Source organism: Sorex fumeus, unplaced genomic scaffold (assembly GCF_029834395.1).
Source record: "Sorex fumeus unplaced genomic scaffold, SorFum_2.1 ptg000024l, whole genome shotgun sequence".
Classification (NCBI taxonomy): Eukaryota; Metazoa; Chordata; class Mammalia; order Eulipotyphla; family Soricidae; genus Sorex; species Sorex fumeus.
In genome coordinates, this window is record NW_026606081.1 from 57,083,058 (window position 1) to 57,109,415 (window position 26,358).

The window sequence follows — 26,358 nt, forward strand, 5'->3', positions numbered from 1 at the left end:
CACATGCCACGCCAGCCGTCCTTGCAGGCTCATAGAATTTTAGCACTGGGCCTCGCTCCAGGGACTGATGGGGGCGAGTGGGTGGGGAGCCAGCCTTGATGAGTCTTTCAAGTGTCTCCTGAGTCACTTCATCTCACTGGCTATTATTGGGGACCAGAGGAGGAGGTCAGGCTGCGGGCATAGAGGTGGAGAGGCAAGCCAGGACCCTGGCACCTGGAGGTCACTTCTCAGACCACCAGCCACTTCTCAGGCCACTTCTCAGACCACCAGCCCGGGAAGGCGAGGGGGACAGTAACTGCTGTCCCCTCGGCCCCCTCTCTAGCCAGTCCTCCCACCTCCTTTCCTCTTGCAAAGACTGGGTTCCCTACTCTCTCCTGGGGGATCACCCTAAATTCCACTCCCTGGGGTGGTCCCGAGCTACTCCAGCCCGTCCGGGGACCCGGGACCCCGGAGCTCAACTCCCAATCAGCCCCACCCCTTCCCACGTCCGCCCACGCCGGACCTCTCCCAACCCTCCCAGCATCCTCGGGCAAAACCAGCTGGTTGTCACAATCACCCCCTCCCGGAACCCCGCAAGCGTCAATATCAAACGCCGCCCCTCTGCTCTTTTAGCCCTCTTCGCTTTTCCCCGCCCCTTCGGATTGACCTTCTCCAATAGCGCTACGACCTGAAGATTACAGACATCTAAAGTAGCCAGTTGCCGAGGAGTATTCTCAGGCCCCGCCTCCTCTCTGAGGAGCAGCTACGCTGGCCAATGGGCTGGCCTGCGAGGAGAGCGGCGGTCGGGTCGTCCAATGAACGGGCGGATCCCCGTGGCCAGGGGCGGGGCGGGGGCGGTTGCCAGGGGCGTGGCGGCAGTTGCTTGGGCGGGGCCGGGAGCCGCGGGAGCTGACCGGTCCAGGGGTTCCGGCTGCATTTCCATGAGCGCCGCCGGCCGCCGCGGAGCTGCGGGGCCCTGACCGTGACCGGCCTGGACGCGCGCAGGTGAGCGGCGGCCGCGGGAGCTGTCCGGCCGGGCCGCGCGCTGGATGCGCCGGGCCCGGCCTTTGCGCCCGGCCGTGGCCGCCGCGCCCGGCCCCTCGTGAGCCGCCCGCGCGCGGCGGCGCGGGGATCCCGGGGCGGGGCCGGGGTGCGGGGCTGTCACCTGGGCCCGCGACGGGGCCCGGGCCCGCCTCGCCCAGCCGCAGGGAGGAGGCAGCCTGGAGGCGGCGGTGGGACACGCCTTTCGCGAAAGCCCTTTGTCCCCTCTGCCCGGGGACGGGGCTCGGACGCCCCAGGACGCGCCTCCCTAGCGGCCGTCGCCCATCAGTGCGCCCTGGGGCGCTCCCGGGCCGGCTGCTCGCCCAGGACGGGGATGGACGCCCGGGGTGCGCCTCGGCGTGGAGGGCCTGGGGGCCCGGGCGCACGCAGGAGCGCCCAGGGGGTCCCCGCGCTCCTGGGCCCCGGCACCGATGGGTTTGAGTTCGGGGGAGGCGGTTTGTGACCTTTCACAGGCCCTGGCGATTGGACTCGCGCCCCCTCCTCCACCAACGGGGGAACATGCCCTCGGCCCTTTGGGGGGGGGGGGCTTTCCCGCTGTCCAGTAGCTCAGGGGTTGCCAGCCAGGGGCGGGATGGGAGTCAGCCTCGACCTTGGAGGTGTCCAGGCAGACACCCCCCGTCAAGGTTGCCAGGAAAGGTCTGTGCCCAGCTCCTTGCTGGTGACCTTTTAATGTCAGGCCTGAGAGAGGGAGACTTGGGGGGGTGGGGGGCTGGGGAGCCGAGGGAGGGCGTCCGTTAGTCTGGCGGTGGAACTCTCCCTGGTGTATTTTCTGTCTCAGTCCTCAGGAGTGGGTGTCAAGAGGAGGGTGGACCCTAGATGCCAAGATAAGATAGAAAGATGCTCGGAGAGTTGGGGGTGGGGGTTGCGTACCTGTAGTTGGCTGTGTTTGGGAGCGAACCCTGGAGGGGCTCGGCAAGGGGGTATCATGCCCTGTTGGCAACCAATTCAGACAGGTCAGGGCCCTGGCCCCCCCCCACCCCCGGAAATTCAGAAAAATGGATTTTAAGTGCTGGGGCGTGCCCGCCTGTCTTCATCAAGCCTGCCTTCCCAAAGGCTCCAAGAATGATCTCTGGGGGGTGGGGGTGGGGGCCTGCCCTGGCCTGTTGGCTGGTAGCCAGTCGCCCCACCCACTTTAGGGGACTGTGAAAGTGAAGTTGTTCCCCCGAAGGAGAGGGTCTCATCTGTTCTTCAGGTTGGGGCATGGCAGGACCCCACCTTTTGGTCCTCCATTCCAGACTGATCGTCAGGGAGTGGATCCGTTCTCGCACTGACGGATCGGTCAGGATTTGGGAGCTCAAGACCCCTTAAATGGTCATGGGACCCATTTCTCAGCCCCGGGGAGGGGACTTGCTGGGGGGCGTCCCAGACTGCAGGGTTGGCCTGCAGAGCTATGACTTCACGTGGATCGAAAGTCCAGGAGGCCGTGGAGAGAGGCACAGATTTGGGTTATCAGGCACCAGGATTTGGACTCTGGCCCCGACCCTCTGAGCAGCCGCCACCTTGGGCAGCTGCGCTAATCCTGCCGGCCTCTGTTGGCTCAGGAATAATAACGTCCGTTCAGGGACCCGTGGCCTTGAAGCTGCATCCGTTTCTCTGGAGCCTTGAACCGTGGCTGGCGCCGATATCGATTGCCCCAGTCCCGGGCACTTGTTCGCCGCCCCCTGCCCCCCCCGCCCCTCGTTATTTTCTATCAGAAGCTAATTTTTCCCCTACCTCCTCCCCCTCAATCCAGGAACCATCCCAGATTTCAGGGTAGCCCACGTGTCTGTGGGGGCTTTCCAAGTCACAGAGCCTGGATTTGCTTATTGGGTTTTTTCTGTCTTATTGAATCAGCTACTTCTGGGTTAATCTCCCCCCCCCCCCCACCTCCCGGCCACCGGCATTCTTTTCTAGATGCCAACCGTCTTTTATTCTCTGTAAAAAGTCGTTGGTAGCGCTGGTGGTGGTAGGGATCCTTCAGAGTGACCCATGAGCTTCCCGGTGGTCCCCGTCTCCCCCACGTCTTCGCAGATGCGCCTTCCCGGGCCAGCCCGGACCCCGTCCTTCCCAGCCGTCAGCTCGATACGGCTCACTTATAAACGGTGAACATTTTTAGATTAAGATTTCATGAGCCACCGTATTAAGTGCTTTTGGGAAATTCGGGGATCATATGTCAGATGCACTCGGGCGAGTTCCTGAGTCACTGGAGTGGGGGGGAGCGGGGCAGCGCCCGCCGGGCCTGGCAGGGTGGCCAGTGCTTGCTGGTAATCTGGCCTGCATCCCTGCACTCTCCCTGTGCTTCCCGTGAGCTCGAACCGAAGTCAGCAGCACCGTGGAAAGGGACCCTTTTTCCCTTCTGCCGAGCCGGGGACTTCCTTCCTGTTCCTCTCTCCTCTCGCACCTCACGCTTTCTTGAGCGCAGATTCCCCGTTTGTCAGCGCACCCTGCCCTCCGTGGCGGAGGGGTGCTGCTGAGGCCTGCGCCCCTCCACGCCCTGCCCGGCTCCCCTCCAGCTGGAAGATGGCTGGCTCCTTTGTGTTTCTGCTGATCGCCTTGCTCCGTTTCTCCGTCTCCGCCGGTGCTCACGATGGGCAGACTGGCACCTTCTGGGGCCTGAGTTTGGAGTTTTGTTTCAGGCTGCCTGGAGCCAGCTCAGCCATTTTAAAATCTCCACCGGGGCTGCCTGGGAACTGACCCAAGCCCGTGCCTCCACCTCCGGTGGTGGCTTCTGGGCCCCGTCCCCTCACTCCCAAGGTTCATGGAATGTGGGTCTCCCTCCCGCCCCCCTCCCAGAGCGTAAAGCCATATGGGGGTTACGGGGACACATCGCTGGTGCTCGGGGCTTACTCCTGGCTCTGCGCTCAGGGATCACGCCTGGTGGGGCTCCAGGGACCATATGGGGTGCCAGGGATCCAACCAACCCAGGTGTGTGCTGTTGGAATCCTGTTGGTTTTTGTTTTTCCTGTTCTGTGTCCCTTGGCAGAACGGAGAGCATTGTGTAGGAAGCCGCCTGTGATCTCTGTCTCTGAGGATGCAGAGCATTGGTGTTACCTAGGCGGCTGCCATGTCGGGGGCTGTTTGGGCTGGGGAGGGGTGCGGGGTGTGGATCAGTGTTTCTCTTTCTCAGCATGCAGCCTGAGACGAGGTGGGCAGGTGGGGAGGGGGCTTCTCCTGCAGGCCACCTGTGAGGCAGGGAGAGGGAGCAGCATTGGCCTCTGGCCTCACAAGTCTCACGGTCTGGGTGGGCAGATGGAAATTGCCGGGCAGAGCGGGTCTCTGCAGAGACGGTGCTCTCCCTCTCCCTCTGCATTTCCAGCGCCTCCACGGCCAGTCCTGTGCCCTGGCCCTGCACCAGCCCAGCTCTCTGGCCGCGAGGGAGGTGCCTGCCTGTCAGCACGGCACTTCCTGTTTGGGAAGGTGGCTTTATGAGAGCCGCACCCTTCCCTCACCCAGGACAGACCAGCTCTCGGCTGCTGCCCCGAGGCAGCCTTCCCTGCTTCCTGGGGGACTGGCTCCCGCCTCCAAATCACCTTCCCAGCTCTGAGCCTGACCCTGGCCCTGACCCCTCTTGCAGGCTGGCCCTGTGGTTTCCTGTGCCTTTACTTCCGTCTTCTACAGCTACCCCAATCCGGGCCTACCTCAGAGGCCTCTGTGGTCCCGGCTTTTGCCCAAGTTTATTTTTTTCCTCCCTTTCCTGGCCCCGTCATCTTCCTCTGGCTTTTACTGACTTCCAAAGTCTCCACTAGCAGCCCTTTGAGGCTGAGCTGAACCTTCAAGCTGTCACACAGCCGGGCCCGCGGAAAGCTCAGCCCATTGCCTTTGGACCACAGGCTGCCCTGTGAAGAATGGCTGGGGTGCAGGCAGTCACCATCTCCCCCCAAAATCCCAGGGACCAGAGAGCTTTGGAGCCTTGACCACCGCCGGTGATCATTGCCCTGTGCCCTGCCCATGTAGTCATTCACTCCAGGTGGACACTGGCAGCCCATCAGGAAGTCCATCAAGGGCCGGCCACGTTGGCATTTTCCAAATGAGGACACACAAGCACTGTCCTCCCTGCCAGGACATCACTGAAGGCACTTGACTCCCCAAGTGTGGGGCGGTCTGAACCCTGGGATTACGGACCCACACAACAAATGTAGCTAGGTCCAAAAGGCGAGTCAGTGGGTAGATGGGGCTGGGGGACGGGTCTTTTCCTGGAGTCAGGGTCTCTCTGCCTCCTCCAGATGCCTTTTTTTTTTCTTTTTTGGGTCACACCCGGTGATGCACAGGGGTTATTCCTGGCTTTGCACTCAGGAATTACTCCTGGCAGTGCTCAGGGGACCATTTGGATGGTGGGAATTGAACCTGGGTCTGCCTTGTGCAAGGCAAACGCCCTACCCGCTTTACTATCGCTCCAGCCCCATCCCCTGTGCCTCTTGCTCCTGGAGATATCACTGTCACTGTCACCGTCCTCCCGTTGTTCATCGATTTGCTTGAGCGGGCCCTGTAACGTCTCCATTGTGACGATTGTTAGTGTGTTTGGCATATTGAATGCGTCACAGGTAGCTTGCCAGGCTTTGCCGTGCGGGCAAGATACTCCTGGTAGCTTGCCGGGCTCTCCCAGAGGGGCGGAAGAATCGAACTTGGGTCGGCCATGTTGGCTGTGTGCAAGGCAAACGCCCTACCGCTGTGCTATCGCTCCAGCCCCCTGGAGATATATGTGGTTTGAATCAGTGGGTGAGAGTGGCCATATTGGGTGTGGTGGGGACAGCATGGCCGATTTGGGTGTGGCGGGGACCCGGCAGTGTTGTTGGTGAGAGTGGCCACATTGAGTATGCCAGGGACTGGTCAGTGATGTTGGTGAGATTGGCCACCTTAGGTGTGGCAGAGATTGGCAGTGTTGCTGGGGAGAGTGGCACTGCCTTGCGGGGCAGCTGTCATGGGAAGTGGTTCTGAACTGTGGGTGGGGTCCGGGAGCAGATTTGCATCTGTGTGAGGGTGAGGTGGTTGGCAGCTGGACCTCATCACGGGCAAGGATTGGGGGATGCCTTGGCTTAAACTCACTTCATTCTGGGCTTCTTTGGTTTTGGTTTTGGTTTTGAGGCCACACTAGGCATGCTGGACGGCGGGGGTGGGGGATTGTGGCTCTCAGGGTGGGGTGTGGGGTGGCTCTCCAGGGACCTTCCCTGCCCCCTGGGCTCACTTTCTTCTCCTGTTCTCTCCAGCCTGTCCACTGGCGCTTTTGCTCCCACAGGTGACCCTGACTTTCCTGCTGGCACTGATGCGTCCCCAAGCGAGTGCAGAGATATTCCCTCCAGCTGGAGAGAGATGGGACAGCAGGTAAGGCACTTGCTTTGCAGGTGGCCGACCTCAGTTCCACCCCCAGCATTCCATAGGGTCCCCTGAACCCCTCTAGGAGTGAGCCCTGAGCACGGAGCAAAGAGTAAGCACTGAGCACGGAGCCAGGAGTCAGCCCCGAGCACAGAGCCAGGAGTCAGCCCCGAGCACAGAGCCAGGAATGATCCTTGAGCACAGAGCTGGGAGTGATCCCTGAACAGAGCCAGGAGTGAGCCCCATACACAGAGCCAGGAGTCAGCCCTGAGCCCAGAGTCAGGAGTGATCCCTGAGCACTGCCAGGTGTGGCTCAAGCCCGGACTTGGGGTCCATGTGAAGCCTGTGCCAGTCACCAGGGTGGCCTCGTTGTGTAGGGCTGGTGACCCACTCAAGTGTGTGTTTCTGAGGAGTAGGGAGCCAGGAATGCCTCAGGGGGCACCCCCAGTGTCGGCGTAAAGCCACTTGCCCCGTATCCTGACTGGCGAGCACAGGCAGAGGAACCAGCCCTGCTACCCAGTGCCTGCATATGCCCAGAAGTGCATATGTGGAAGCTGTACTCAGTTCCTGGGATATCAGACTGAAAGTTGCCTCTGCCTCAGGTCTGTGGCGCAGTTCCTCCAACCCTGTGTCTGTGTATGTCCCTGTCCCCTCCCTGTCCCTTCACTCTGGCTCCATCCTTACAAAAATGCTGAAAGAAGCCTCAGCCTGTGTCCTGCCAGATGCTGTCCCAGTCGAAGGATCACCACTAGCTGTATGGAAGGGGCGCCCTTTGACCTGGAAGTGAATGGATGACCCCAGGGAAGCTAGCAGGTCCCCACCACCACCCGCTTGTTGGAAAGACCCCAGGATGTGGCTCTATGCAGGGGACACAGGCATATGACCCTCCTGCCAGTACCCTTCCCCACATGGGACATTCTAAAGACCCAAGCAGAGCAGGTGTGGAGAGGGGCAGTGCCCGGCCAGGGCTTTGGCTTTGGGAGATTGGTCAGTGCATGCAGCACCCTGGAGGGGGCCACCACTGCGGAAGGGAGCCCCCTGCCCCTGACAAGTGATCGCTTGGGTCCCTCTTAGCTCGGGGATTGGAGGTATTTTCCGTTGGCGGGGAGAGGGGACGGGGGGAACCAGGCGCTGACGCCAGGGCTGAGGCCAGAATGGCCGAGCCCATCTGCTGACTCAGCCCAGGAGGTGCTGATCTCTGTAGGGTGGGAGCGGGGCTGACCCAGGGACGGTTGGGTCACCCAGTCATCACTCATCCACGTATCGGCCGGAGGACAGGATTTTGAGGGGATGGCACATCTACTCAGCCCGGCGTGCCTGTGGTGACCCGGTGAGAACCACTCGGTGCCCACATCCCACTCTGCACAGATGTCCCTGACGGTGGCCCTGTGACAGTCTCCAAGGGCAAGCTCCAGGGCAAGCCTCACTCTGACCCCAAGGGGACCCGCAGTGTCACAGCGCTGCTCCAGTGCCCTCCACTCTCTCCCTGTCATGTGGATTGTTGCCTTGGCTTTAAAAGTGGTAGAAGGGCTAGAGCACAGTGGGTAGGGCGTTTGCCTTGCATGTGGCCAACCCGGGTTCGATTCCCAACATCCCATCTGGTCCCCCGAGCACTGCCAGGAGTAATTCCTGAGTGTGTGAGCCAGGAGTATCCCCTGTGCAATGCCATGTGTGTGATCCAAAAAGAAAATAAATAAATGAAAGTGGTAGAAGTTGGAGAAATAGTAAGGGGGTGAGGCGGCGCTCACCTCGCAGGAGGCCAACCCAGGTTCAGCCCCCGGCAACCCGTATGGTTCCCCAAGCCCCGCTGGGAGTGATTTCTGAGTGCAGAGCCAGGAAGAAGCCCGAGGTCCCGCTGCGTGTAGCTTCCAGAACCAAATAACAGTAATGGGGGGGAAGAGGAATGAATTCACGCACCCAGAAGCTGGATCCACACACGTGTGCGTGCCTCGGTGTGGTGAGCCTTGCTGGCCGCCTCATCCTGCCCACCCCCCACGGAAAGCATCTGGGGCGGGGTGGGGGGCGGAGTGTTGGTGGGACCTGTCACTGACCTATTTCCACAGACCTGTCTGCGGTTGGGGAGGCGTGGCCGGAGGTGTTCGTTTTAGAATGCCTTCGCTGCCCTGCAATCTAGGTTAGCTGGGGGTGAAGGTGTGCCAGGTCGCGCCCGGCTTCTGAATCCTAGAAGGTCACATCATCTGGAACATCCACCAGTCAGTTTTGGGGTGCTCCACAGAGATCCTGAGTCCGTGGGGCCGAGTCTTTTCTGTGTTCTGGACTATGCCCAGGGCCCCGAGGGGCCCAGTTCCCCCTTGGGCAGCATCGTGGGGGTTGGGGTGCTCAGCCCTCCCTCAGGCAGCAGGGCAGTGCTGTCCAGTGGCCAGGGAAGAAATGCCGTTCCTTTCACGGGTGTTTCTGGGTGATGGTGCCTCAGCCCGAGCTGGGCAGGGGCCTGACCTCCTGTCTATCCCCCCCGAGGAGTCCCTGGAGCCTGACTGGTGGCCCTGAGGCCCCTGCCGGTGCCCCCCTCGGAAATACACTCACTGGCCCGTTGGGCCTGCCGGGATCATCCTAGGTGCCGTGGGTTTTACTTGTACAGTATGTGGCTGGTTGCTTTCTGTTTTTTCCTTAGAAGGGGGTGCGTTTGGGCCACACCCGGCAGTGCTCAGGGCTCACTCCTGGCAGGCTCGGGGCAGGGAGGGAGTCGTGCAGGGTGTGGGGATGGAATTCCATTTGGCTGTGTGCATGGCAGAGTGCCTCCCTGTTACCCTATGGCACCGGCAGTGTTTGGGGGCCTTGTGAGCCATCAGATGCCTTTCTAAAAGGCTCGTCCTCCTGGGAAAGTGCTGGACCACCTCAGCAAAACTGCCCAGCTCAATCCTTCACCCACCTTTCCAGAATGTTCTTACGGGGGGCAGGGGTGGCAGAGGTTTCATATGGCAGGGAAAAGAGCCACACACCTGGCCTAGGTCTGATCCCCTCCTCCCCAAGTGACCTCTGAGCACTGCCAGGTGTGGCTCAAACAACCCCCCAGAAAACAAAACAAAGCAGATCGATACAGCCCAAAGGCCTGGCCTTGGTGTGGTCCGCTGCTGGCCAGCCGGAGTGACTCAGCCCCGAGCCGCATTCCTGGCGGGGGTGGGAGGCTTCGGGGCCCTGTGCCGGGACTTTCCTCGGATCAGAACCTGCGGGACCCGGCCAGGCTGTGGGCTGCGCGCGACCTTGGCAAAGGCCATTGCGTCCTCCCATGCCTGGATGTCCTTTGCGGGCCCCTGCACTGCGTGTGCTCTTCCCTTTCTCCTCTCACAGCTTCACCCCTTTTTGAATAACTTTCAATAAAAAACTTTTTTGTTTTACAAAAAAAAAGGATAAGAACCAAGACGGTCAAAGACGGGGTTACGCACTGCCCCTCCCCCCCGCACTCACTGAGCTCCCCCTGCCCCAGTGACCTGCTGCCACCACAGCCCTCAGGGAGGGAGGGGCGCCCCGTCTGGGGGCCAGAGGGCTGCACACCAGAGCCTGTCCTGGCTTGCTGTTTCCTTTCTTCCTAGATTCTCGCAGTTGCTATTTTAAAACTATTTTCCCTAATTGAAATATTTGTAGTCATCATGCATTTTGGAGGAAAAAGAAAATTGCCTCTGCTAATAATAGCTGAGCGTGAGGAGGTCCAGGCTGGTCTGGAGTGGGAGTGGGGGGGTCGTGCTTTTACCCTCTGAACGTGGGGGCTGCCCCCGGCTCTGTGCCAGGAAGCTTCCGGAGGTGCCAGGGGTCAGCCCCGGGCCCCCGGCCTGCCAAGCCTGTCCCACTGGAGCACAGACAAGACACGGATCAGGGCTGGTAGCCCCTGCCCTCGCCTTTCCCTCCTCTGACTCCACCTTTTTTCTGCCAGCTCTTAGGCTGATGTGAGTGACCTTCTGCGCTGCCCGTCCAGCTGTCTGACCGTCTGCAAGGAGACTTCCTATTGGCTGGAGCAGGACAAGACAGGTGAGCGTTGCCCGCCTCCGTGCCATCCCCGGTCGCTGCATTGGTGGTGGCGAGGGACGTGATTCGTTCGCCCAGAGACTTTCCTTTGGCTCCCCCAGGAAACCGCCATCGAGAGAGACGGGGCGGGGAGGGGACATGTGGGTGCAGCCTTGCCCCAGTGGCTGCGCGTTCTCCCGCTCCCTGTGGGAAGCTTTGGATGTTCATTTGGGGGGCACAGTGGCAGGAGAGGGCCGCGCTCGAGAGAAACGGATGCTTTTCAAGGCCCCCGTTCAGGCTAGAGCGGCAGGATGGCGGGGAGGGCGTTTGCCTGGCATGCCGCCCACCAGGCTCCATCCTTAGCATCCCTTGGGGTCCCCCAAGCACTGCCAGGAGTAATTCCCGAGTGCAGAGCACTGCTGGGTGTGGTCAAAAAAAATCCCAACAAAGCAGAGACAGAAAAGGAGTCAGAGGCCCCAGTTCAGAGCGGGTGTCTTTGAAGACTGGTTTCTGGCCCCCGGGGCGGCTGTCGCTGAGCACCCTGGCTGGCTTGGCTACCCCCCCACCCCCGGCCAGCTCCCCTCTGCCCCACATCAGAGCCCGCCTGAGGCTTCCTGCACCGCCCCCGGGGCCAGGCCTACAGTGGCTGTTTTAGCAGAGATGCCCCAGCTGCTTCCAAGGAAGTGGTTGCCATGGCTACTGGGGCAGCCAGTCTCCCCGCCTCCTCCTGGCCACTCCGGGGCTCCCTGACATGTAGGTCACGGTGGAGTTTTCTCCCCGAGCACGGATGCAGAACGCCATCCTGGCTTCGTGTCCCCCCACCCACCCACCCCAGACTCCCTCTCTCTGGGGCCCCGACTCGACTCGGGCCCTCTTAACACTTTTCTGTTGGGGTTTGGTTTGGGTGGGGGAGTGTTTCGGGGCCACGTCTGGGCGTTCTCGGTGCTCACTGCTCATGGGGGCGGGTGCTGTTCAGTGCCAGGGGCTGGTGCTCTGCCCTCGGCCCTCACCACCGGCGTCCACAGGTCACCATGAACGCCGTGCTGGAGGCGCCCGAGCTCCCGGCCGTGTTTGACGGCATGAAGCTGGCGGCGGTGGCGGCCGTGCTCTACGTCATCGTCCGCTGCCTGAACCTGAAGAGCCCCACGGCACCACCTGAGCTCTACTTCCAGGACACAGGCCTCTCACGCTTCCTGCTCAAGTCCTGCCCTCTGCTGACCAAAGAGTGAGTGGCCCCTGCCTGGGCCCAAAGGGGAGGGAGCAGGAGCTGGGGGAGCCTGGGGGTCAGGCCCAGGACCAGGCGAGGCAGATCACGGCAGGTGTTTGGGGTGATAGCGGAGACATGGCCCTCAGCCAGTGGGTCTCTGTCGCCAGTTCTGGGCTTCTCGGGAACCCTTGCTCTAATAGTCCCACCGTGGGTGCATTCATTGTTCAGCCAGCGGAGCTTGCTGGGAGCTCCCAGCTGCCTTGTTGGAAGGGGAGGCTGACAGCAGCTGGGAGCAGGGTGTGGCAGGGAGCGTGTTTGCCTCACACACGGCTGTCCCAGGTTCGGTCCCCAGAACCCAATAGGGTCCCTGAGCTTGCCAGGAATGAACCCTGAGCCATGCTGAGTGTGGCTCAAAAAACGAAGATGGTAAAAGGTGACGGGGGGGGGGGGGTGGCTGAGCTTTGGTCCCCAGAATCCTCCCAGAGGAGCGAGTTTGCCAGGTGCATCAGGGCCTGGGGTGCAGATGCCGAAGCTGCTGCCACATCTTGAATCTAAAGCAGAACCGGGAAACTCACTCGGGGCTCTGCACCCCACACCATGCAGGTGGGACGGCAGGTGTGATACCAGGTGGGATAGTGGGTGGGGCAGCAGGTGTGATGGCAGGCGCGGCACAGGTATGGTGGCAGGTGTGATATCAGGTGTGAGGCAGGTGAAGGACTCTCGCATGCAAGTTGCAGGCCTGCTCAGTCTCCCTGGCCTCATGGCTCTTCCACCCCGTCATTAGCCCATTTCCCTCCTCGGGAAGCCCACACCAGGAAGGGCACGAGGAGTGGGTTGAGATGGAAGTGATGCTTGTTGGGGATTTTGCTGTGTTTGTGTGGCAGGTGGGGGTTTCAGCCCCCCAGAACCTGTTGGTCAGGAATCACACCGCCCAGCACCCAGACTCTGCCACGTGCCGTGTCTGGAGCCCTTGGGCCACCATCCTTTTCCTGCGTGGATCATGGCACCCGGCCCAGTGCCGTGGGCCAGCGGCATGCTCCTAGGATGTTTTCACACCATCCTTTGGCACCGACAACTGCGGCTATGCGACCTCCCGGCCCTCAGACCTGCCAACACCTGCGGGTCTCTCCTCCCCATAAACGTTCCGCCTGGCCCTGGCTCAGTCCGTGGAAGTTCATCCATGGCACCGGCTCCCCACCTCCCCACCTTTGCCTTCCCGGCCCCCACTTCCTTCCCGTGGCGGAGCTGCAGGGGCCTGGCTGCAGGGGGTGAGGCTGAGGGACTGGAGGTGGACCCTGGCGGTTTCCTGCCCAGGCTCACACGCTGCGGCTTCCCGCACTGTCCCCTCCCAGGCTGCCCGCCACTGCCCCTTGGCAGGATCCGGAGCCAGCTCAGCCCCTTCAAGGCGAGTGATCGTGGAAAAGAGGCTCATTATCTTAGGCTTAGCTGCCCCTGGACTCCGCTCCTGCCCACACGGGGCCTTGCCTCATCGGTGGACACTGGAGCTTTGTCCTCCTGGAGGACAAGCCCCTTGCTGCCAAGTCCCAGGCCCACTGACCGCCCCCCTCTCAACTGGCTCCGACCGACATTCTGTGGGGCCTGTGGTTCCTGCACACGACCCCGATCGCCCTTGTGTAGGCGGCATCCTGAGGGTCCATCCATCTCTCTGTCCACCACTGCCTTCGTGCTCTTGTTTCTGAGGAGATGGTCCAGACCCCGGTGGCCCCACTGGTGTGTGGCTCGCAGTCCCGGTCCTGAACCTGACCCCGAGTGTTTTGAGGGGCTGAGGAGGGGTGACACGGGACTCTGGGGAGCTCCTCTCACCAGCCCCCAGTGGACACCCCTGCCAGCCACGCCAGCCCCAGGGGCACCACCAGTGTTCCTGGCAGCTCCTGCTTGAGGACCCGTCTCTGCCCTAGACTGCTGACCCCACCCCCACCTCGCTTCTGCCTCGCCTTTTGCTGACTGCAGGGTGCCTGGATGGAGTGGACGGGTCCAGGGTGGGAACTCTAAGAGCAGTCACCCAGGGCAGCCTCACCCAGAGCTGTTGTGATTCCAGTCCCTCGCCCAGGGAGGGAGAGTCCCTTGAGAATCCTTTGACCTTCTCTTTGGGTCCTGATGCCCTGGTCCCAGGCCACAGGCCGTCCCCTGGGTCTTCTCCCCTGAGATCCGCTGTTCCTGGGATTTCCGTGGGGGTCATCCTCGGCAGGTGAAGCCACGAAGCCATGAAGCGTGGAGCTGAGCCTGTCACTCCCCCTTCAGGGACCGAGACGGGGAGGCCCCTCCTCCCTTCTCCCCCAAGCTGGTCGCCTCTGGCAGGCCTCGTACCCAGACCCCAGTGCCACAGTGCGGCATGACAAGGCAGAGAGGAGTTTCAGTTTCCCCAGAAAGAAGAGCCCAGAGGCCCCTCCTGGCAGCTCGGGGAGCGGCTCAGGCCTCAGAGCAAAGGGCACCAGCAACCCCCCAAAATCGTTTTCCTTGGGGGCGACTCCTGGTGGTGCTCGGGATCCTGGGGCCCTTGGAGCCCTTCCCGGCCCTGCTCCAAGCATTGTTATCTTTTCTTCTCCCGGGATTTCCAGCCGAGCTGGGGAGGCTCAGGGGCCACGCTGGTTCTGCTTCCTCTTCCTCCGACTGAAAGGCGAGCCCCAGCTCACCGCCCCTAACAGGGCCTAAGCAGTGATACGCGCAACTTTCCAGAACGTTTCTTTGCCCTTGCTTGTGGGGCACACAGGGAGTGGCGCTTCCTGGTGGCGGTGGGGGCAGAGGGGGCCTCTCTGGCGCTGGTGGCCCTGTCTGTGCCTGTTCCCCACGGGGGGCGGGGCAGCAGCCGCGCCTCTTCCTCCTGGCATGCAGCTGACCTAAGTTCCATCCCTGGCACCCCATATGGCTCCCTGAGCCCAGCCAGGAAGCAGCCCTGAGCACCAACCCCCAAACCGAAACCATTAATAATCATTAATAAAGGGTCTCCGCCCGCCCCTTTCATGCGCACTGTCCCGGGGGCAAGGCGGTGCCCTCGCTCACCTGAACCGTTGTTTCCTGTGCTGGCCTGGCCTGTGTGGAGAGCCCGCCCCCAGCCCCTCCCCCCCCCCCCCCCCCCCCCCCCCCCCCGCATCCCGCATCGCGAGAGCTCAGTGGCCTTTCCCTGATCCTCTGCAGAACTCGGTGTGAGAGGAAGGAGCCCGTTGTGGTACAGCGCAAATATTTGCCCCAGGTCCGCTCGCTCGCTGTCGGCCTCTCTTCCCAGCCCTGACTGGCATGTGCCATCCAGCCGCCTCCTGCCACCCGCTGGCCCACAGAAGGGGCTTCTGGTTGGGAACTGAGGAATCGGGGTGGGGGGCCCACTTGCTGCTTTGAGGGATTCAGTTTCCTCTCTAGGCTGTACCCCACTGTGAAGTCTGACTCCCCTCACTGAACAGTCGCGCCGTGCCTGCTGTTCAAAGGCCGCCCTCCTCCCCCGTCTGGGCGTGGGCTTGGGTGCGTTCTCCCCGAGACCAGCGCTGACCCTAAGTTCGCATCTGTAGCTTTTCAGATTTCATTAGGATGGGAGCAAGCTGGTGCCCTTCTCTGCCCTTTCTGTTGCTTCCTTGGTTCTTCTGGCGTTTGTTTTCCCAAATGAACTTTAGATCAGTCTCTTACCTCCACATCCCTCACCCCCCACCCCCCGCCCGCCTTACTCTCCAGGGAATGAATGATTGCGGGAATCACCGGCCAGAGAAGCCTTTGTCGGTGGGGGGCTGGAGAACTGGGACGGCAGGGAGGGCGCTGGTCTTGCACACGGCTGACCTGAGTTCCATCCCTGGCATCCCAAAGGCTCCCCCGAGCCCTGCCAGGAGTGATCCTTGAGTGCAGAGCCAGGAGGAAGCCCTGAGCACCGCCGGGTGTGGCCCCCAAACCAAGAAGCTTTTGTAGTTATTTTTGTTCTGAGGCCACACCTGGGCCACTCCTGGCTCCACTCTGGGATCCGGGCCTCGGGTGGGCTGTGTGTGTGTGGGCGAAGGGGACGCTGTTCTTCTCTTCCCAATGGGGCATCGACCACCCGCTTGGCCTGGCTCCCGTGGCCTGGGAGCAAGCTCAGTGGCTCCCCCTATGCCAAGGACCCTGATCCCATCCTGCAGACTCTCCTCAGCCTCTGATCCCCGAAGGCCTCATCTCTGTACTCTCACCTGAGGTCACCCCCTCTGGCCTCTCTGTCCCCATGCCAGTAGCTGTCGGTGTGTCTCCTGCGTCCCCCTGGGTTCCACAGAACTGGTGCCCAAGTGCCAGGAGGACCAGAGCAAGGTGACGGAGCCATGCTCTGGCCAGCGCCTGGGCACCAGCAGCCCACGTGTCCCTCTGCAAACAAGTCTGAGGCCAGTGTAAAGACCAGCACTGGAATAGAACAGCAGGTAGGGCGTTTGCCTTGCACGTGGCCAACCCAGGTTCGATTCCCAGCATCCCATAAGGTCCCCTCAGTGATTCCTGAGTATACGAGCCAGGAGTAACCTCTGTGCATCGCTGGGTGTGACCCAAAAAGAAAAAGAAGGAAAAAAAAAAAAAGACCAGCACCATCCCCATGTGGGCAGAACCTCTGAAGTGGCTTTTGCCTCCCCAAACGTGCAGGCGCCAGTGGGATGGGACCCAGGGCTTGGGAGTCAAAGGGACACGAGATACACAGCAAGGCCGGGATGTTAGTCAGCCTCTCTGGGCTTCTGGGGAGAGAGGAGCTTTCTCTTGTGGGTCCCAGGACCCTGTCATCATCCTGGGCTCTGGCCCAGACGCATCCTTTATGTGCTCAGCCGGAGCGGGGGGCATGGGGCAGTTGCATGTGTGAGCCTGTGTGCGCCCACGTGTGCACAGGTGTTCCCATGTGTGCCCGTGTTCCCACATTTGCGGAGTAGCAGAGGCGGGCATGCCCAGAGGAGCCCTGTGGGCTTTGGCACTGCAGGTCGGTCAGGGCCGGATGCTGGCTGGAAGCAGGCCAGAGGGCGAGGACAGGCCAGCCTCTGCTTCTGGGCAGCCCCGTGTCCTCCCGGATCCTCACTTAAGCAGGACAGCATGCCCCGGGCACAAGAGTCGAGGTGGAGGCCGCTGGTGGGGCCCGAGGGCCCGAATATCCCAGCTGCTCCCGCTAAGAATAGCTTGCGCCAGAGTCCCCACAGAAATGGGCGCCGGCTCGCGGGGACTGTGGGCCGTTTCTATGGCGCTGGGGAGAGCCTGGAGCTGCTCCAGGAGGCCGCAGCCAGGGAGGGGCCGGGCCTGGGTTCCCGCAGGCAGCAGTCCGCGTGTGGCCCTGGCACAGGGGGACTCAGGGCAGAGCCCACACCTGCCATGGGCTGTCCCGCAAGCCCCTCTGAAATGAGCCGTGGGTCGTCATCCCTGCTGGCCCCCAACCCAGGCCCCCAAACTCTCATCCTGATCTTCTCCGCCCCTCCCCGACGGCTGCTGCAGCACCTCCCCACCCCCCCGCCTCCATTGGCACTCCCTCCTCTCCGCTGCCACCATGGGGGCACCCTGACAGAGACTGGTGTCACTCCTACCTCATGCAGCATCTCTGCCAGCATCGGGCTTGGTGTAAGATCAGGAGAAGCCCCAGTGGGCTGGGATGCCACCCAGTCTGTGACCTGAGCATAGTGTCAGCGATGTGGGTGCCGCCAGCCGCCCCCCCCCAGAATACTCTCTGGCACGGAGCTTTTACTCGGCCCCCAGATTAGTTCGGTTGGGGTGGGGGGCATAGCCAGCCATAATCCACTGAAGGCCCCCCTCCTGTGTGCAGAGGCCTGGCTCAGCCTGGCAAGCTCTCTCGGGACCCGCATACCACCCCCTGCCTCCTTTCTTACTGCTCCTCAGGGGGCCCCGGTTTTCCCTATGTCACACACACACACACACACGGCGCCCGTGTAGCCAGATCCCAAGTCTGTGTTTGCTCAGAGCTGGGTTGTTAGGGAGCCGTGCCTGGCGCAGGCTCCATGGCCTTTATCCTTCATTAATCCTGCAAATATTTACAGCGCTCTGCCCTTCCAGCACATTCTCTGGGGCACAGAAGGTCCCCTCCTCTGACCCCCCCACCTATGCATGAGGCTTGGGCAGGCCCCGAAGGGGATGATGGCCAGTGTCCAGGGGGGTCGCAGGGCCAGGAGGAGGCGGTTGGGAGCTGCAGGAACATGTGTTTGCCGCGCCAGACATACCTTAGCCAGTGCTTGGTGCTGCAGTTGTCAAACGGGGACCGCCTTACCTCCATCTCCCGGCCCCTCGCTTTCCCGCCCATCCTGGGGCTCCCGGGCCTGTGTGACACAGGATGGATCAGTCTGTGGGGCACGGAGGCAAAGCTCATATTCGTGCCTCACGAACCACCTACCCTGGCAGGCCGGGGTCACAGGAGGGCCAGGAGAGGCCATCGGGTTGTCCGGATGGAAGGCTCGGCCTCTCCAAGGGGATTTGCGCCCATCCCAACCCGCGGCACCCCCGACTGTCTCTCTCTGCCCTCAGGTACATCCCCCCACTGATTTGGGGCAAGAGCGGCCACATCCAGACGGCCCTGTACGGGAAGATGGGCCGGGTGAGGTCCCCGCACCCCTACGGGCACCGCAAGTTCATCACCATGGCGGACGGGGCCACGTCCACCTTCGACCTCTTTGAGCCGCTGGCAGAGCACTGTGTCGGAGGTGAGCACGTCCATACGCAGGAGCGAGGCAGGGCGGGCGGCCCCTGCTCGCGGCACCCACCTTGGTCACAGTCAGGGGTGGCTGCAGCAGTGCTCATGGGCCCCTCGGGACACATCGTGGACAGCAGGGGCTGGGTGGGTGCAGTTCAGCCCTGTGTGTGGGGTGTGTGTGGGTGTGTGTGTGTGTGAGAGAGAGAGAGAGGGAGAGAGAGAGGCCCTGGGTTCAATCCCCAGCACCACCAAAAGATAAAAATGCCAAGGTCCAGAGTGACAGGACAGCAGGCAGGGTGCCCGCCTTGTACTCAGTTCAGTCTTTGGCACCCCGTATGGTTCCCTGAGCCCCTCCAAGAGTGATCCCGGAGTGCAGAGCCAGGGGTAACCCCTCAGCACTGCTCGGTGTGGCCCCAAATACAACAACAAACAAAAAAGCAAAAGCAGGCCCAGTGCCATAGAGCAGCAGAGAGGGCATTAGCCTTGCACTTGATCCCCAAGTTCGATCCCCAGCATCCCATCGGGTCCCCAGAGCCCCTCCATTAGTGATTCCTGAGCACGGAGCCAGGGCATTGGCGGGTGTGATCCAAAACACCCCCGCCAAAAACAAACAACCCCCCCCACAAAAAAACAACAATAAAAACCACCTTTCCCAGATGGAGCTGCATCGGAAGCTTCCTGTCGGCTTCCCTTGTGTGTACCTCGGCCCAGGCAGGGTGGTGGTGGCGCCGGGTGATGGGGACATGGGCTTTCTCTCTCTCACCCTGCAGATGACATCACCATGGTCATCTGCCCTGGCATCGCCAACCACAGCGAGAAGCAGTACATCCGCACCTTCGTCGACTATGCCCAGAGGAATGGCTACCGCTGCGCTGTGCTCAACCACCTGGGGGCGCTGCCCAACATCGAGCTGACCTCCCCACGCATGTTCACCTACGGTACAGGGGGCGCACGCTGGGCTGGTGGGGAACCCTTCTTCCTGCTCCCTCTGCGATCAGATCTGCCCTCCTGCTGCCTTTCCCCCAGTCTCGACTCAACACCTGGTGCTCGGGGCTGGCTTCTGGCTCTGGGGAACCTGTAGGATGCTGGGGATAGAACCCACGTCAGCCACATGCAGAGCAAGCGTCCTCTCTGCTGTCCTGTCACTCTGGCCCAGGGTGTGGACTTCTTGTAGGGTCCGAGAGCCCTGGGCGCCACAGTGCTGCTACTGTGAGGCACCACGATCTTCATTATACCCCATCTCCTGGAGGGAAAACTGAGGGTCCCAGAGAGGGACAGGACCCCAGCCAAAGGCAGGAATCACAGTAACATGAAACCATGGTAGGGCAGGATTGACCTGTGCTGGCCATAGATAGAGGGGTGCCCAGGGACTTATCTGGCTGTCCCTGCCTTCTGGGTAACAGACCGCTGTCAAAGGGCCAGAGGGGAGATGGTGGAAGGAAGGAGCGCACACCAGCATGTGTGGATGGGGTGGGGTTTGGGGTGCAGGGACCAGGAGGGCGGGGCACAGACTGGGCGTCGTCCTGGGGACAGTGGGCAGAGATCAGGCACCGTGCTGGGGATGGCAGGGTTGGCTGGCCCAGGACCCCAGCTTCAGCCCGAAGAAGCCTCTTGGGACTTCTGGACCTGTGGGTGACCATCCTGGTGTCAGAGCCCATGGGACTGGGCAGCTGGACTGTCCCGAGCACCTCCAGCCTCTCCCTGGGTGACTCATCCGTGTGGTCAGTGCCCAAAGCTCTGAGAAATGACTCTGCGCCCCGGAAATGGGGGCAGGGCTGCGGTGAGGTTGGAGGGCCGGGTCATCCCCCCTCGACTTGCAACCTCGGTGGAAAGAAATGGAGGCGGGCCCCGCCCCCGGCCTGCCCAGCCCAGGAGGGAGGCCAGGAGGTGACTCAGCATCTGCCCCCACCTCCCGCATGGAACACCGAGTCTCTGGGCGTGCTTGTTTGTGTCTGTGTGTGCATGTGTGTGTACGTGCATGCCTCTGTGTATGTGCGCATGTGTGAGTGTGCACACATGTGTATGTGTGTATGTGTATTTGCATGTGGGTGAGTGCGTGTGAACGTGTTTGTGCGCCCATGTGTGGATGTATGTGCATGTGTGTGCACGTGTGACCACATGTGTGTGTGACTGTGTGTGTGTGTGTATGTGCATGCATGTATTTCTGTCAGAGAAGTATGTGTATGTGCATGCATGCATGTGTGTGCACTTGTGTGCATGTGTGACCACATGTGTGTGACTGTATGTGTGTGTGCGTGTATGTGCATGCATGTATTTCCGTCAGAGGAGTCGGCGTGCAAACACCCAGTCCTCAAGGAGCACCGTTTCCTAGAACCTTGGGGCAAGGCCTTGCTCCAAGTTGTCTTTAGGGCCGTTGGCAGGGGGGAGGCGTTTCTTGCCTGCCAGCTGGCCCCGTGGGTTAGTCTCAAGTTTCATCTCCAAAGAAGCTGCAGATTAGGTGTCTAAATCCCGTTGGTGGCGCTAATCCTGAAGGATGAAGCACCTCATTAAACCCTCCTCAGTTTAGGAAGCAGCTGGGGTCGCGCCCAGCCCAGGAGCTCCCGGAGGCGGGTGGGGGTCCGGCTCCCCCCTTGCTGGGGAGCTCGTTTCCCTTTCAGGCCGAGGAGCGTTGCTGGGATTGAGGCCTGGAGCGGGAGACCAGCTGTCCCGGGCCAGCCACACGGACGGCACAGGCAGTCATCCTCGGGGAACCCAGAGACCCCCAACCTGCACATGTTTTCACTGATGCAGCCCTTTTCGGGCCCCCTCGCTAAGGCTGAGCAGCTGGAAGCGGGTGCAGTGGGTGGGGAGGGGGTTCCTGTAGGCAGGTGTGTTTGGGTTTGGGGGTTCCTGTTTGCCGGGTAGGAGGGCACTGCTGGTGGGGTGGAGCAGGGCGGCACCTTGCAGGGTGGAAGGAAATATTAGCAAAGCCTGCCCCGTCCACTGCCTCGGCTTGGAAGCTTCCAGAAAGCAGAGCAGCGCCCCCCAGTGTGAAGTTTGTGTACTGCAGGTGGAAGGAACTGAACCAGCCTTGCTGGGGGCCCTGTGCCACCGGCCTGTCCTGGGCAGAGATGCCCCACACAGACCCCTCCCCTCAGGCCCAGTCCAACTCTCCAGCCTGTCTCCTGGCAACCCAGATTAGGAGCGAGTGCCTGTTGCTTAGCAGGGAGACATCCTAAAGGAGGGCACGGCCTGGATGCCCAAATCCGGCCTTCCCACGGCACCCTGCCTTCCTGCTGGGGCACCGCTGGGCTGCCCACATACTCGGGCCTCGCTTCCCTGCCCACCACGTGCCCCAACCTGCTCCTCTCAGAGGTCTTGGGGGACACTGCTAAGGTCATCCCGCTCCTCCACCCCCCGTACCTTCCCACAGGGACATCTCCCCTGGCCCCCCCAGCACCCTCTTTCTCCCAGAGACCCTCTCCCAGCCCTTTGGCCTGTCCCCACTGCCCACGCTGACGACTCCCCGTCAGAGACAGGCACCTGGTTCTCCTGCTCACCTGCCATCCTCATGAGGACCGCATCCCAGTTTGTGGCCTAAGGAGCCAGTTCTCAGAGCACTCGTTTCTGTGTGCACCGTGTCCGCCCCTCTTGGGACCCCAGGGGCCAGTGGGGATGAGCCTGGGACGCCCTGAGTGTGTCCTTCGGGTCTGACCACCACCCTGCTGCCCGCAGGCTGCACCTGGGAGTTCGGGGCCATGGTGAGCTACATCCGCAGAACCTACCCGCAGACGCGGCTGGTGGTGGTGGGCTTCAGCCTCGGGGGCAACATCGTGTGCAAGTACCTGGGCGAGACGCAGGCCAACCAGGAGGACGTGCTGTGCTGCGTCAGTGTGTGCCAAGGCTACAGTGCTCTGAGGTGAGTCGGCCCGAGACCCCGCCCCTGGCCCGAGTAACCCCGCCCCCGGCCCGAGACCCTGCCCCTGGCCCGAGTAACCCCGCCCCCAGCCCGAGACCCCGCCCCGGTCCGAGTAACCCCGCCCCCGGCCCAAGAGCACGCCCCGGCCCAAGTAACCCCGCCCCCGGCCCGAGACCCCGCCCCTGGCCCGAGTAACCCCGCCCCCGGCCCGAGTAACCCCGCCCCAGCCCGAGACCCCGCCCCTGGCCCGAGTAACCCCGCCCCCGGCCCGAGACCCCGCCCCTGGCCCGAGTAACCCCGCCCCCGGCCCGAGACCCCACCCCTGGCCCGAGTAACCCCGCCCCCGGCCCGAGACCCCGCCCCTGGCCCGAGTAACCCCGCCCCCGGCCCGAGACCCCGCCCCTGGCCCGAGTAACCCCGCCCCCAGCCCGAGACCCCGCCCCCGGCCCGAGACCTCGCCCCGGCCGGAGTAACCCCGCCCCCGGCCCGAGACCCCGCCCCTGGCCTGAGTAACCCCGCCCCCGGCCCGAGTAACCCCGCCCCCGGCCCGAGACCCCGCCCCCGGCCCGAGTAACCCCGCCCCCAGCCCGAGACCCCGCCCCCGGCCCGAGTAACCCCGCCCCCGGCCCGAGACCCCGCCCCTGGCCTGAGTAACCCCGCCCCCGGCCCGAGACCCCGCCCTGGTCCGAGTAACCCCGCCCCCGGCCCAAGACCACACCCCGGCCCGAGTAACCCCGCCCCCGGCCCGAGACCCCGCCCCTGGCCCGAGTAACCCCGCCCCCGGCCCGAGACCCCGCCCCTGGCCCGAGTAGCCCCGCCCCCGGCCCGAGACCCCGCCCCGGCCCGAGTAACCCCGCCCCTGGCCCGAGTAACCCCGCCCCCGGCCCGAGTAACCCCGCCCCCGGACCGAGACCCCGCCCCCGGCCCGAGACCCCGCCCCTGGCCCGAGTAACCCCGCCCCCGGCCCGAGACCCCGCCCCCGGCCCGAGTAACCCCGCCCCCAGCCCGAGACCCCGCCCCCTGTCCGAGACCCCGCCCCCGGCCCGAGTAACCCCGCCCCTGGCCCGAGTAACCCCGCCCCCAGCCCGAGACCCCGCCCCGGCCCGAGTAACCCCGCCCCCGGCCCGAGACCCCGCCCCCGGCCCGAGCAACCCCGCCCCCGGCCCGAGACCTCGCCCCCGGCCCGAGTAACCCCGCCCCCGGCCCGAGTAACCCCGCCCCCGGCCCGAGACCCCGCCCCCAGCCAAGCTCTCCGAGCCCTCCCACCCTGGCTTCTTCCCACCCCCAGTCTAATCCTTCTGTAACGGTCCCGCCTTCCTCAGATCAGGGTTTGGGGAGGGGGTTTTGTTTTGTGTTTTGTGTCGTGCTCCTCCCGGCTCTGCACTCAGGGCTCGCTCCTGGCGGGCCTGGGGGAGCACCGTAAAGGGTACCTGGGAACAAACCCGGGTGGACTGCATGGAAGCAAGTGCTCTCCCCACCGTATTGTTTAGACTTTGGGGACAATAAGACTATCCCCCACAATGCTGTTGCGCTCCCCTGAGACTGTCAGGGCCCACGCGGGGCTGGTCATCTCCCACCACCATTTCCTGTCCCCCGAGGGGCTCCTCCCTCACCTCCTCCAGGGAGACTCCTGTTGATTGCAGTCTTCCTGCGCCCTCCCGGCCAGCACAGGTGTGCCGGTTCCCCGCTCCCCGTGCCCAGATGGCACAGAGGGTTCCACCTGTGGTCCTGGCACTGAGTGCCCCTAGCGCCAGACTCTGCCCTCCCCGGGGTCCACAGGGCCCCCAAAGTGCCTCACTGCTGCCGGTGGCTCTCACAGGGCCCAGGAGACCTTCATGCAGTGGGACCAGTGCCGGCGCTTCTACAACTTCCTCATGGCCGACAACATGAAGAAGATAATCCTGTCCCACAGGTAAGTGCCCCAGGGGCAGCGGGTGTGCCCCCTGTCCCAGCTCACGGCCCTGAGGCTCTGTCCCCCACAGGCAGGCCCTGTTCGGAGACCACGTGAGGAAACCCCAGAGCCTGGAGGACACGGACCTGAGCCGCCTGTACACGGCCACGTCTCTGATGCAGATCGATGACAACTTGATGAGGTGGGCCATGTCGGGGGCCCCACGGCTCCTCACACCGTGCTCAGGCTCTGGGCCCTTCTGTGTCTTTTCGTTTGTTTTGGGGCCACACCCAGTGGTGCTCGGAGATCACTCCTGACTGGTCTTGGGGCGCCCTATGGGGTACCGGGGATTGAACCCGGGTCAGCAAGGCCAGCGCCCTCCCCTCTGTCTGATCCCTCCGTCCCCCATCTGTGTCTCTTTTGTTTGCTTGCTCACTTGCTTTTGGGACCACTCCCAGTGGTGCTCGGGGGCCAGGGATGAGGCAGCACTGGGCCTCAAACCCGACCCCTTGCGTGCACAGCCAGCTCTCAGCCCCCTAACTCCCTCTGTGCAGCCTGGAGTCCAGTGCTTCCCAGGAGGATATGAACTTCTCTCTTTTTTTTTTCCTTTTAATTTTTTTTACTGAATCACAGAGATTCAGCCTTTATTGAATCAAAGTTGTTCATGATAGGGCTTCAGTCATACAGTGTTCCAACACCTGTCCCTTCACTAGCACACATTTCCCGGCACCAATGTCCCCAATTCCCCTCCGATAATCCCCCACCCCCAGCCTGCTTCTGTGGCAAGCACTTTTCTTCTCTCTCTCTGTCTCTCTGTCTCTCTGTCTCTCTCTCTCTCTCTCTCTCTTTCTCTCTCTCTCTCTCTTTCTCTCTCCCTCTCCTCCTCCCCTCCCTTTTGGGCGTTATGGTTTGTAATAGATACTGAATGGTTATCATTTCACCTACCTTTTATCACTCAGTTCTTGTCCAGAGCGATCATTCTAACTGTATCGTCCCTTCTCTGTCCTAACTGTCCTCTGCCCCCTTCTCGCCACTTTTGGCAAGCTTCATTGACCCGTTCTCTCGGCCCCCTTACTTGCTTCTCTTGTTGCTTGGACACTCAGAAGCCGATGACGCCATCAGATGTCTGAGCAGAGCTCTCTGATGCTGGTCTTGGCGTCCATAGCCCCGGGGCCATGCTCCTTGTCACTTGTGACTTGGGGCCACGCTCCTTGTCACACCCTCTGTCCCGGTGTCAACTTTCCCTTTAGCACAGAAGGCCCTGGTGTCCCCATCATCTTTCCTTCTGGAAAACTCCATCGTCGGGGCACAGAGACGGTAGACCAGACTGATGTGCAGTCTCAGCGTGTGAGAGGCTGCACCCCCAACCCCCCAGCACCACCACACGGGGCCCCAAAACAAAACAGACAAAGCCCCACCCTCTGCAGGCCAGGCAGTTGCCCCCATGGGTCTCTGTCCTCGGCACCCTGTGCCCCTGCCCAGCACTGCCCAGACGGTCCCAGCACCAGAAAGTCACTCTTGAATTCCATGATCTTCAGGCACATGCCAGGTTCTGGGGTTCAACCCGGAGCCAAACTCCAGTCCCCCTCCTTTCCTGGGACCCAGAACTCCCAGGAAGGAGAAACCGGAAGTGGCCAGTCTGTCCAGATGCATCTGACAGCCACATCCTAGTGGGCACAGAAGTCAGAGACTGAATGTCCCTTGGACCTTAGAGGAAGGTTCCAGGCCGAGCTCCACTCTGCAGTAGCTCAGAAAGCTTGTCCCTCTGTCTGCCCAAGTTTCCATGATCAGCAAGTGGCCAAGCCATGACTTGAGCACCCCCACAAGCCGGGTGCTCCCATGCTCACCTGGCCCCCCTCTCCCATGCCGCAGGAAGTTTCACGGCTACTCATCCCTGAAGGAGTATTACGAGGAGGAAAGCTGCATGAGGTACCTCCACAGGGTGAGTGTCCATCTGCTCCTGGGGCAGCCCCCAGGAATCTCTGGCCCCGGTCTCCCTCCTGGCCAGAACGGGTTCCCTGGGTGCCGTGCCTTCTAGTCCTTCCACCTACGGCCCCACGGCTGTGGCACTGGAATCCCTGCCCTGGGGGGCATGCAGAAGGTAGTGCCCCTTCCCTCCCTGTAAAGCATCTACTGGGCACAGAGCCTCGCTGCCTTGAATCCTGGGCCCGACGGAGGCCCCGGGGCCTGACTGACCCCTGTCCTTGCTGCAGATCTTCGTGCCTCTCATGCTGGTGAACGCTGCCGATGACCCTCTGGTTCATGAAAGCCTCCTGAGCATTCCAAAGTCGCTGTCGGGTAAGCTCTGCGTGGCTCACAGCTTGGGCAGGGCTTGCGCTGGTCCCGTGTCCACTGCCCTGACAGGCCAGAACTAGTGCACTGAGACCCCTAGCCGGGAGGCAGCGTACGCGTATGTAGGGGTATCTGGGGAGATTTCCGAGTGTGCTTGGACTTAGCGTCTCGGCCATTAAGCATCTGCT

At 62.3% G+C, this 26,358-nt stretch overlaps 1 protein-coding gene across 2 annotated transcripts in view; it reads left to right on the forward strand.

Annotated features, from left to right (window-relative positions):
- Nucleotides 1-964: 964 nt before the first annotated feature.
- ABHD2 (abhydrolase domain containing 2, acylglycerol lipase) overlaps nt 965-26,358 on the forward strand; it is a 28,569-nt gene continuing 3,175 nt past the window's right edge. Inside the window, exons 1-10 of one of the 2 annotated variants that reach the window (XM_056113848.1) lie at nt 965-984; nt 10,220-10,314; nt 11,316-11,515; nt 17,963-18,138; nt 18,899-19,066; nt 21,804-21,987; nt 23,807-23,899; nt 23,970-24,080; nt 25,751-25,820; nt 26,092-26,176. In XM_056113848.1, the coding sequence (XP_055969823.1) occupies nt 11,322-11,515; nt 17,963-18,138; nt 18,899-19,066; nt 21,804-21,987; nt 23,807-23,899; nt 23,970-24,080; nt 25,751-25,820; nt 26,092-26,176 (1,081 nt within the window). In that variant the 5' untranslated portion in view covers nt 965-984; nt 10,220-10,314; nt 11,316-11,321. Of the gene's footprint in view, nt 985-6,243; nt 6,340-10,219; nt 10,315-11,315; nt 11,516-17,962; nt 18,139-18,898; nt 19,067-21,803; nt 21,988-23,806; nt 23,900-23,969; nt 24,081-25,750; nt 25,821-26,091; nt 26,177-26,358 lie in introns of those variants that run through there. The other variant, XM_056113847.1, reaches the window with a different exon arrangement.